This window comes from Battus philenor, unplaced genomic scaffold, assembly GCF_028537555.1.
Source record: "Battus philenor isolate CCGP_79_NKW_IND1 unplaced genomic scaffold, ilBatPhil1.0.hap1 SCAF_1, whole genome shotgun sequence".
NCBI lineage: Eukaryota > Metazoa > Arthropoda > Insecta > Lepidoptera > Papilionidae > Battus > Battus philenor.
Genome location: NW_027181661.1, coordinates 8,382,715 through 8,395,485, shown reverse-complemented (window position 1 = coordinate 8,395,485; position 12,771 = coordinate 8,382,715). Strand labels below are relative to the sequence as shown.

Genomic DNA, 12,771 nt, shown 5'->3' with positions numbered 1-12,771 from the left:
GTCGCGGCCCATTTGCCCCCGGATGCGGTAACACTAGATGGGGGCACGACCTATTTCTGTGATGTTTTTGCTGGCGCCCCCCGTTCTGCACCGATGCAATCGTCGCGTCTTGGAGAACGCCTTTACGCTTACAATTACTTACTACCAACTAAAATTAAGCCTTATGCATAACATTAACATACGTGTAGATATCAGCCGTCTTGTTAGTAATGACAAAATAAAAACCTTTATTTTAATCTGCTAGGTTGTCTGAAACATTATCTATATCGCTATTATCATCATCATTTCAGCATTAAGACGCCGATTGCCTTCCCATAGATGTCCAATAAACCGGCGGGAAGCGGCTTGCTTCCACCGTAAATTGCGTTATATAAAGGTTTTCCAAAGATATAGGGGGATATACCTTGAACAAAAGGCTTGGTAGGCGGGTTGGCGATCTCAGTGCGGTATTATGGTACGCAGAAGACACTCTGCTAACCCTCCGGAGACTTATTAGTGAGCAGTGGCAATCGTATACAATTAATACACAAAGTGTAAATTCCATTAGATTATAACCCGAGAATCGTACTTACGATCTGGGCTACCACTGCTCTTATCTTTAATATAATCTTTAATACTATACTTCAAACACCGGCTTACTTCAAACACCGTTATTGTAACAAAGATGACCAATTTAACACCCATTCCTTTAAAATAGTTAATTACAATTTTCCCTGAGTCTCATTTTATACAATTTTCTTTATAGACGCGATAAAGTTCAATTAGTTTTCCTCCGACAGCAAATCTGGTCCTGTTAATTAAAAGTTCCAATTGTCACTGTATTTATATATATATATATATATATATATATATATATATATAAAAATATATAAATTATATATATATACATACTGATATTTTATATTGATACCATAACAATAGTTAGCTCTCGGTTACCTTACGTTTGCTGCATTAACTTTCTGCCTGTACTTGATAGATTCAAAAACCAAATATTCAATCGCCGTGAACAGGTGGTAAATTAAAAAGTAATTAATTATTATTAAGTACGTCCCCGGGAAAGTTTTTGAAAAATTGTGTTTTTATCAGTTTATATTTATATCAAAACAGACTTTTTATTCATATTTTCAATTAGACTTACAGCGCAGCAAAGCGTGAACGGGTGCACCTTTTACAGTGACTACTTTTTTACGTCATGAGAAGAATGCTAGAATAGTCCAATTTGGTGGAAACTAGAATCAGCTTGGACTTTGTTATAATAATAACCTTCAACTTCCACCTTCAATAACAAAGCTACGACGTTACGAGGTTCAAACGCGCCCTTATCTAAAAAAAAGCCCGCAACAAACTCATACGGGTTCTTTTATGTGGTCACTTTTACAATATCCTTAATACAAGCAGTAGAGCAATTCATTCTCATCACTCAGTTTTCCTCACTTCAACTAATGCTAATTTCAAATAACACTGAATTGTAAAACATTATTCAATACACCATGATCTACTTGTATATTACAATTAGTTCATGGTCAATACTTATTACGCTTTTGTGTAATTCTCTTAAAACGTCCACTAAAATATTAACAAAGCAACTCATTAACTGTTAAACAATCTAACCTATTATCGTTTATCAAACATTATTTAGGTCTATAACCTGTATTGCTAGAAGATATTTCCTTAATGAACTTTGCTTATCCTTACGCAGCACAATTGACCTCTTATGCGTTGTAAATATACGGAGAACAAAGTGCATCAGGCTAAATTTAGTGAGTAAAAAATAAGAATGTTAAAATTAAAGTTCACATCGCAATGATGTCATAATTTACGATGTTAGACTTTATTTCTTTCTAACTCTAGCGGTCACTTTTTTACAATTTAAATAATTCTCTTCCCATGTCAATACCGGCTACTACCGAATAATACAACAATTAGTTTTATATGAATAGTTCATTAATATCATTAACTATAAGAAAACGTTATTTAGCTAAATCTTAAATTTTCCGACATCGAAATCATCAGTAAAATGTTTCCATTTGAGTTAAATAGGAAGAGTAGAGTTATGAAATCCACGAAAGCCTCTGGCTTACTTCCGAGAATTATTTATACCCACAAAACAAAACCCTTAATCCCGTTATGAGACTTCATATTGCCATCCTTTTCAAATATACTTGAAAAATATATGGTCTTGTCCCTTTTGCACTTCAATGGTGACTACCGGATTTCAGGCGCACGAAAGCGTGGGACCAGTTTTTATGCAGAAACCACAACAAAGACACGCGTCCAGATACCGAAATTGCGAAGAAGAAAATCAAGTTATCCAATGATAAATAAATACAGCTGTAAATGCCTATAAGCTACAGTTTTACATATGCGGTTCGAGACCCTGACGCCATGAAACACCGAGTTCTAGATAAGGAAAAACTTCATGCCAAATATGTATCCATACGTCGATTAAAAATTATAAAGACCAACTCCACATTCCCTGCCTTAAAACAGCAAAATTCTCTTGCGGTTTTTATCTTCGCGAGGTTTAATTTTGAGAGGCGTGTTTTAATAATCCCTGTAAAAAAAACTTTAAACATGAAAGACTCTTGTGCTATGTACTTTTATCGTATTTAAAGGAAAAAAACTGCTTATTGAAATAGTGTCATTGATAGATTTTAATTCGATGAGTTACGTTAATAATTTCTTAGTTATTTATGACTTATGATTTGAATGGATAATGATAAACTTTCACCACTCTATTCATACTGTGTGTTTATGTGTGTTTGTGTCTGTGTTTGTATTTCATACTCAATAAATTATTATTATTTCATTCGGTAACCAAGCGGATAAGGAAAATACTCAAAATTCGGCAAATTTTTATAATCCAAAAAAAATAACTCTATTCTTCAAAGAGCATAACTAATTACTGAGCAGCGGAGCAAAAAAAAATGAATTGTTTAACGAATACACAAGAAAACTGTGAATTATAAGAATTTATTACACATTGCCGTTTGCTTTGAAAACATGTTTTCAACGTCATCGATATATCATCTGTCTTATAACCGAGTTTGTGTGTGAAAGTAAACGATTGTAATCAATAAACGTAGTGGTATCGTCTATTGCAGCTACAAATATTATTTATTTATTATCAGAACTAAAATTACGTTGATGTAGTTATCGTTCCTTGCTTTGAAAATTTTGTGCCATTTATATTTCATAAACTTTCTTATTCCGCTATAAAATGATAACTAAGACACGCCTCATAGATAATGCTATTCCATTTCAAAACGCTTAAGAATACCGTTATCCACAACGGAAGTCTCACTTTAGATTGAAACCTCTGACCATAAAATCATCATTTCAATCGTACAGTGTCCACTTTTGTATACAGGCTTTCAATACGACCGGTTGTCATGCAGCGTCTTCCGACGACCATAACAAGGTTGTTTGTCTATGGTATGGGCGATCGTCCGACGCTTGCTGGTTCGTAGTCTCCAATACCTCCACTATCCTGAGACCCCAACGGCTATCTATTCTATGTGATATATGGCCTACCCACTCAAATTACCAATCCTTGGCTTGGCTGTGCTTGGAATTGCTGGTAGTAAGGCTAAAATGCCTACTTTAGTTTCTCTACAGATTCCCTCATCACTGATTAGATCTTAAGATAAATCCAGAGCGTAACACTCTCCATGGCTTCATTGAGCGACTGTGAGCTTGTGAATAAGGTCCAGAATAAATAATTAATATACAATTTATTCGTCACGTGATGAAAATTACTAACGGTTCATATTTCGTACGTAATTCGTGCAACCTTGAGAAGGACATTTGTAACAGGAAAATATTATAATATTATTATGTTTTCGGCACGCTTAAGCACTGATTTCATGAATTGTGTCTTATGTTTACGGTGTCGATTACTGAGTTCCGTTTACAATATAAAAATAGTAAATATTTATAGTACACATCTTTTTTTAAATGTGATATAATGTTTAATTTAAATATATATGAACAAATTTCGTAATAAAATTATTCATCACTAGTGCATCTCTAACTTCATTCGTAAAACCTCGCTTAGGCACAGAAGGCAATACTGATCTTAGTGTTAGCGATAAAGACCGGCCATTTGAAAAAAAAATCCGATGGGACCACCCAAAGGCCCAGCTGCCGCCGCTGCTTATTTATTGTTTTAATTAAAACAACATAACTCAGGCTCCTCTCCTGAACGCGCCTATGTGACAGCTCGTAATTCTAAAGTTTAGCTTCTGAACACAATCCTGGGAGTAAATGATGCGTAATCATTTAATGGGGGTCTGTTCCACGCACTAGACATTCGAGTTTTAAAAGCGCTTCCGGGCGTGTTCACCAAATATTTTTAGATAATTTTTTTTAAATATTACGTAATGAATTAATGTTTAAAATAATGAAATATAATGAAATATTCTAATTGGAATTAGTTTTTCCAATTTTTATAGCTAAGACTTTTTTAAGGCTGTCTATGTACCTTGTAGAATTCAATTAGTTATATTTTTCATTGCAGTCATCTATTCCAAATTCCCAAAATTAATTATTATTCAACTCCTTTAAAATTAAGATAAAAATAATATATGGTACGCTGGTTTTAAATAAAACGTTCTACTTAAAAAGATTTCTAGTGTTACCTACGTTTTAATGACCTCTTGTAGGATATAATTTTTGCTGTAACCTTTTAATTTTCTTGACCTGATTTTTTTTCTATTTCTTATTGCCGTTGGTTGCTGCATTCCGATTTGAAAATCGATGTTCTCTTAGGTTTTTCGAAGAAGTGTGAATAAAAAAATATATTTGTGATTGGGAATATTTTTATTAACAGATCGTTATAATTTATTTGATTCACAGGAATACATTATCCAGGTATAATAGTTGTTGTTTCAACCAAAGAAATCGCTTAGTCTCGGACCCTCTGATCTTAATTTTTTTTACATTTTGTTTTCTTTACTACTACACTAATAGGTTACCTACATATCCATAGGATGTTTTGATTACTCGCGGTGTCTAAAATTATTTATTCATATAAGTTGTTATTTTAATTAATGTATCATTTATACAAAAAAGGAACTACAAGTGCGTGTACTTAGCTGAATTAAGTTTATAATTTAATGCTTAAAACTATCTAAGTGTGCGATTCACGAAACGAACGAAATTGTCTTCGAGAACAATCCGCAGGATTACGAATTTTCGTACTTTTTATTACTTTAAGTACGTTTAATCACGTTTTCAGATAGCTAACAATAATTATTATTACTATGGAAAAGAATTCTCGTCTACCTACCACTTGCATTAAATCTTACGCTACATTAAATATTAATTTTCAATAAATAAATAGAAATATATTATTCATAAATCGTTATTCGGCGTTGTGATTTATCCATGTCTATGTACCTCACATGCAGGTTTCGTGTCTTTATTTTGATCTAGTTTTACTAATCACACTCCTTTACTTAATTAAAATATTAACAGGACATTTAACAATGATTCCTAAATAAAAAAGGAAAGTTCTCAATTGATAAAGCTTGTAATATAAAGGTAATACGAAATGTTACGAAAAAATTTATAAAGATGTTGCAAAATAACTTAACGTGACAATAAAGTTTTCTAGTCTTGTTTTATGAGTGGAGAATCGATAATTTATTACATATAAGTACAATATATCCGTTGAGAAAATTCTACATTGATTTCGTTCACAACATAACATAACAAGGTTGAAAAGATCAGCAGCTTTTATTTATAGTTTTACTCACAAACAGAAATATAATTTTCTAAAAAGAGTTTCGTAATTGTTACAACAAAGACAATTGTTTTTTTAGACATTACGTCACTGAACATTACATGAAGTTGAGATTGAAATAGATGTAATATATAATTAAACATTAAAATTAGCTTTTCGTATTGATCGGCAACCGTGAATATCTACATACAAATCATCCACTGACACTGATATATAGTAGAATTAACAACACTTAACGATTTCCACTAGCATTCTACACGATTGATTAAGACCGCATGTGGAGGTTACACTTTTCAATGAATAGTCCAGTTTCATAGCGCTCATAAAGCGCAAAATTGTGGCTATGGACAATCCATGGAGTTCGGGCTCGGAGGTCCCCCCATGACGCTGTACGGCGGACTGTGCGGCGGCAGCGACATGGGCCCGTGGTACATGTCCATCTCGAGAGACGCGTCCGGCGAGCACTTCTCCACCATTTTGTTTTCTTGCTTCGTTACCATTCGCCGCCATTTCGCGCGAGCATTTTGAAACCACACCTGCGAACAAAAAACAAACGTTTGGTGCGGGCCGGGAGAATAATGCAAGCGCGCCGCATTGAAATGTCGCGAGCAAAATGAAAAGTCGATTCGCCATAAAAAGAATACGAGTCGCAAAGCGGCGGCGATACAAATAAAATACAACGCTGGGCTTAAGCTCCTCGAACGTCTCTTCGCGATTCGTCGAAGACGTGCGGAGTAGGTGAGCTTCCGTTTAGGCTCGGACGCGCTTTTGACCTTCTGTTTGCTGTGCTAACACGTCTTTCGAGATTATCATTTCAAAACTCGTAAGCGCAATCAATTTTGCTGTTACGAATTCAACTCCGAAGTGCTGGTAATATCTGTAATTAAGAAGATTAGTCGAATCAGCCGTTTCCGGTGGTCTGCAGTGACCATAGTCCTTGCCGATGCCCCAAATTCATTGAGCTCAACATTGACTCGCAGTCGTAAGCACAAATTACTTGTGTCGTAAAACACCAATTACTCGCTTATTGTATGCGAATTTGTAAAACACACTCGACTTACAGAAAAAAATACTTTACAAATTAATTAAATGCAAATAACTTATTATTTCTTATGCATACATACTTGTATACGCAAATGCGGTGAATATATTACGTATATATGTTAATATAACCAAATAATAAATTACTACGTCATGTTTATTGATTCGTTGGGAACTGGTTCTCTATATTGATTTAAATTTTTTTACGTATCTTTGGATCAATCCTAACTCCAAATCTTCGAAATAAATATTGATTACAGACCATAACACTTTTTTATATGCTCATATAAGCATGATTTAAAAATCTTGTGTTTGAAAAGTGAATTAACTGGTTACAGCGAAATATAACAGAAAATAAAATATGATTTACTTGGATTTCATCATTCTGTACATTTTAAGAATATATGAAAGAATATATGAGGTATGGATTTTAAACCGTTGCCTGTGCGCAGAATCGACATGGCCAATGAGGCGAAGCCGTCGTCTGGCCACGCCCCGTCCGCCATGGCCGCTGTGAAAGCTGCCTAGTGCCAAAATTAGATTTGCATTTATTTCGTATCCGTTAAAATCATAGAGCATCAACAAAAAACTATTTTCGTAAATTCTATTCTATAGTTAGCATTCGAACTCTAAATCGCTACAGGCTATAAAAATGCTGTCATTATTCTTAAAGTGCATAAACACACGGAGCTGCATTTAGACTAAAAGAGATGATAGCCTAAAATTTGAAACCGTTACATACCATGAAAACGCTGTTAGTATTTCTAAAGTGCGATACACGTAAAGGAATAAAACAAAATTTAGATCAATAAGAGATGGTGGACGTTTAAAATTACCGACGAGTTACATATATATGATTCTTTTAATCTAATTACTGAACGCAACCCGCTACTGTCAGTGGGCTCATAAATTAATCATAACCCGAGAAGCGAAGTGATAGCGTCTCAAAGTGAACCGATGAGAAATGGGCGAAAAGTGCGGGAGACGACGTGAGCACGGGCAGGATTGATGATCCCGTGTCCGCACATACCGGTGCCGTCAAGTGGAGATAAGCTCACAACACGGTGGTCCCGGAGAAGTATAAACAGCGAACAAACTAACAATATCTAACATAATAATAAAATATATCCATACACTCTCTTTAGGCCTGACCAGGTTGTTTAATTTGCCAACATTTTTGAGAGATATCTTAAAATGTTGATAGATAAAACAACATCACACTTACATGAATTTCCTCGAAGAAACATTTATAATTAATGAGAAATTTTCAGCAATACATGACGTTTTACTTAATAATATTGACTCGGTTGAATACAAAAAAATCTTATGTCCGTGCCTGTTTAAAATTACTGCAATAAATTGTTAGCTGCTTCTGTTCCGCAATATCAATAACTTTATGAATTTTAAATTGTGAATAATATAATATATTTTTAACCAAAAACTGTCATTTATATTTTTAATTGAAAACGTTTTAGTCCTTAATTAAATACATGAACTTAATTGAAATCGGTTAAATAAAAACATTAAAATGATATATACAGCGGATATAATACATATCTATTAAACGCTTAACCCTAATAGATTGGAACGTAATAGTGTTATTCTTGGATCCAAGTCGAGTAGGTTCGCTAGAGTATCGCTATTGGACATGTCATTTGTTATATGCTTGCGTCCCCATGTGTGACGTTTCGAAATAACTCTTGTCATCCGAAACTACGTCTCAATTTGTACCGCAAAGCTGACGTAAAGCCCGTGTGCGATTTGATTATCAAACTCTTCGATGTAACATGATTTTAACCACAACACGGTGATTCATTTAATTATATTTCGCGGGCGCTTTTACCTTTTATGTACCAGCATAAACACAACTCGTGCCGTATCTACTGTATTAACGAATCATTCAGTTCGAGCGTTACTAATTGGCTCGAATTTTTGTACAATTAATTTCTTAAATTAAACGTATAACGCCATGGTATTACAATTTAGTTTCAGATGAAAAAATGAGAATAAGCTTAACTCGGATAGCGAACCGGTTTCTTTAAACGGGGAATTTAAAAAGATAACCTTTATTATCACTGTAATAATTTTTACGACAATTGTGTTATTAAACATGACATATCTTACACCGCATTTAAAATGTTGTTTGATTATCTAATTTTATTTCTTTATGAAACTAAAAATTAAGACAAAGGTCACACGTTAATATTAACAAATCTTTTTATGGCGCCGCGGCACTTGAAGTTTATTATTTTTATTTCAATTTTTTTTTTACTTTATGACACAGGCCGCACTCTGGTCACTATAAAAAGAATTAAAGAGAGAATTGCGACGCCGTACTTCAAATTATTTTCGTATTTGTTTACCCATTACCGATTTAAGCATATTATTTAATAAAATAATTACTAAATATAATGTGCTAATAGCTAATATTAAACAGTTCTTTTATTGAGAAATCTTCTCAAATGCTATTTGTAAAATACGAAACTTGGTAAGAAGAGGTAATTCCCTAAGAGTGGGAATATAACAATACTGCCAGTATATTAAAATTTCTTAAATTAAAAATCACTAATCGGTCTAGTTTGAAATTGTATTAAGTATGATAATTAATAGACTAATCGACCTATTCATAATAGATCTATTCTATTTAATAATTATATATAATAAAAATACAGATTTCAATCAAAGAGAATCATTTGATTGTATACACATTAGTCAGGAACTTACAACATAACGGAATTAGAAACATATCTTTAGATTTATTAAGTTTCTTATTTAAACGTTGAATTAAAACGGGATACGTGAACAGAGATCGTATAATGCGCATTTTTTTATTTCTCATTTATATTAATGATTTGCTTTACCTTGTAAGGAACAGCCATGGGATAGTATTGTTTTCAAATGATACATCTTTAATCGATGAAACTAAAAGACGACAAATAATAACATATGATGTAAACACCTCTTTTTTGAACGTTGTATATTGGTTTAATCCAGACATTTTCATACTCAACGAGAAAAAAAGACTAAACGCTTATATTTCACTGCCTAATAATAATAGCTGGTCTAATCAATGTGCTTATATTTGTGGTTTAACATTCAAGGTCAGCTCCACGATATTTAGAATTAAAAATCTGTTAACTAACAAACGTTGTCACTCCAAGGTTTATTTTAATTTTAATATTTCCAAAGCATAATAGCCTACGCGATTCTTACAATTGCTGCTTTGTACAAGGCAAAGTTTCGCTGTCAACTTCTATAGTTTTGTAATAACTCTTAAAATCTATAACGTAAGAACTAAAGACTCTATTACAAAAATTTTGTGATGTAATGAAAATATAAATAATAAAAATACATATATATGTATGTTTGTGTGGGGGGTGTCAAAAAGTCTTCTATTACGCAATTTATAGAGTGATTTAAGTGACCATTACGGAATTCCAAAATTATCTCAAATTCTTGTGAGTCTTGTGTCTTAATATTCTTGTGATTAAATAAATGAATAATTGTCGTCATAGGCTTCAGTTGACACTAATATATATCACGTTGCAGCGAAGTATTAATACGTAACAAAACTAATGATTGACAGGTCTGATATTAAGTATTAATTTGTACGATTATCGTGCCGCTAATTTGCCGCCCATTTAGACACCCGCGAAATTACAATTACACAAAAAAATATTTTTTGTAAAAGAGAGCGTTGTGAAAATACATTCCTTTTTTCTAAATGATCTAAAATATTCCGGAACACGGCACAGAATATCTTTGCACAATTCTACCGCAAACTGTGAGTTTCAACAGACATGCGGGCATCATTCTGACAAAATTTTATTTAGTAATTTAGACTATTGATAAATGCATTTATTATAAACGAAACTGATAAAACAATTTTAAGAAGACTCTGATAAATGTTCAAACAAACACTGCGATCAAAGGCATTCAAATATTCCGCAATATTGTAAATAAAAACTCTAGAAATGTGATTAATAGTCACGTTTCCTTATATAAATAATATTTAAATAAATTATGAGGTAGACGCGGCACGTCCGCCTGGCGCGAGTGCACGCAACCGAATGACAAATGGATGCCTTTTGAAATCACGGCGGAAATTATCTGCCCAACCAAGCGTCTCAGGGCGATGCGTTGGTACTAATTATTAGAGCGTTTGATTGTGATCACAACAACTCTATGCAAGCGGATCTGAACTTTAAGACTCATTCTTTAAAATCGTTTTTGACTGCGATGTTGTATTTATTATTGTCACCAAATGTACTTAGAAAGTAAAATTATATCTGGCAAAATGTCGAGGTGTGACCATCCGATACTAATTGCTGGTTTCGGGACGCCTTTAACATTTCTCGGGTTATTTGTGGGCCGGGGCAGGCATCTTTATTGTATTTAAAAGCATGGCATGAAAACGTTTTAAAAATAATAAAAAGCGTGTTTACATTTATCTGACATGTACTTTGATTATGTTTTAATAAGGAAATATTATGTGACTAAATAAAGTATTTTAAGAGAATTATTAACGACATTTATAAATATTAAAATTCTCTTAACAACTCTTTTAATTTGAAAGTAATCAACAAAATTAAACCTAAAATCATAAGTAAAAAATAACACTCAATAATTATTTGATAATAATTGAAATTATTCACTAAAAATCGTGCGAAGCTAGTTAACGCACTTCTGTATTACCATTAAAAGTGAGGAGAGAAGAAACGAACAAGGAACAGTACTTTTTCAATCAACTAATTACAGTGTGCTACTTGATCCCGAGTCATTTTTCAGAGGTAAAGAAAAAAAATAAGCAGGGCGAGTGACAAATCACGCAATTGCGGACGCACGGAGAGAAATATGGTGCGGTTTGTTCTAAATGTGCCCGCGTCGAGGTTCGAAAACGTCGCGGCCACATATATTACAGAGGCGCCCGGAGCAATTACACAAACGCTCTCGCCATGCTAACATATCCCAACTATTATTATTAGTAATATTTTTATTACACATTTCTCTTTAAAATAATATTTATTCAGAAAACTACAATTTATATCAAAATCATTTCGATACTTTATTATAACTAGAAATATATGAAATCTACTTTAAAATTCAACAATTTATGATACGATGTCAGATGGCTTGAAAACATATATTTTGTAATATTTTATACTATTGCTCACTTAAAATCGTCATATCATTTTATGTAGATTTTTAAGGCTAGCAAAGGAACTTTATTTATATTTACTAGAATCTCTATTAAAATTTTAATTGCTTTAACGTCTTTATCTCGCACTTGTTGAAGTTTAATTTTCTACAGAACGCAATTAGGGCTTTTTGTGAGTAGATATTATTTATTTTAGTAACGGTAATATATTAATACATGAGTGTTACTAAATAGCAAAACACCATTAATGGTGTACAGTACACTAAACTGACATTAGATTAGTAATCTGATTAGATATTTGTAGTATTCGTAACGTATTATATGAAATAACAATGTAAACAAACTATTATATACCCACCACCGTGTCGAAATAGTGGATAACCAGTTTCGGTTGCATCAATGGATCTAGGAGGGACCATTGGCTCGCTGATAAACAACAAGGTGGAACGCCAGACCTTCCTAGATTTCTGCAGAAAGATCATAGGAACTAATGAAATGTAACAAATGTAGGATACTGGGAAAAAACGATACAAACGAGGCGATGTACGAAACGAAAGGAATGTAAGTGAATCCTGAATGTTGAATGAAAGATTGTGTAAAGGTAAAACAAAGGAATGAATGGTAGACATTTAAAAGGATGAGACAGAAGTACAGCAGTAAAAAAGACTTCTTTTAAAAAGTTATTAAATATAAAAATACCTGTGATTGGGGAGAAGGAGAGAACAAAAAAACACCGCTGTGCACGGCTCCTTAAAACTGTCACAGAACAGAACAGCCTGAAAAAAGATTGTAGAAGGAATTGACCTGCTTGGCCACAGTCCTAAGG

General features: G+C 33.2%; 1 protein-coding gene across 2 annotated transcripts in view; it reads right to left on the bottom strand.

The window, feature by feature from the left end:
• Positions 1-4,802: 4,802 nt before the first annotated feature.
• Positions 4,803-12,771, bottom strand: part of LOC137918994 (protein apterous-like) — a 63,807-nt gene continuing 55,838 nt past the window's right edge. Inside the window, exon 5 of one of the 2 annotated variants that reach the window (XM_068762050.1) lies at positions 4,803-6,282. In XM_068762050.1, the coding sequence (XP_068618151.1) occupies positions 5,969-6,282 (314 nt within the window). In that variant the 3' untranslated portion in view covers positions 4,803-5,968. The remainder of the gene's footprint in view (positions 6,283-12,771) is intronic. The other variant, XM_068761990.1, reaches the window with a different exon arrangement.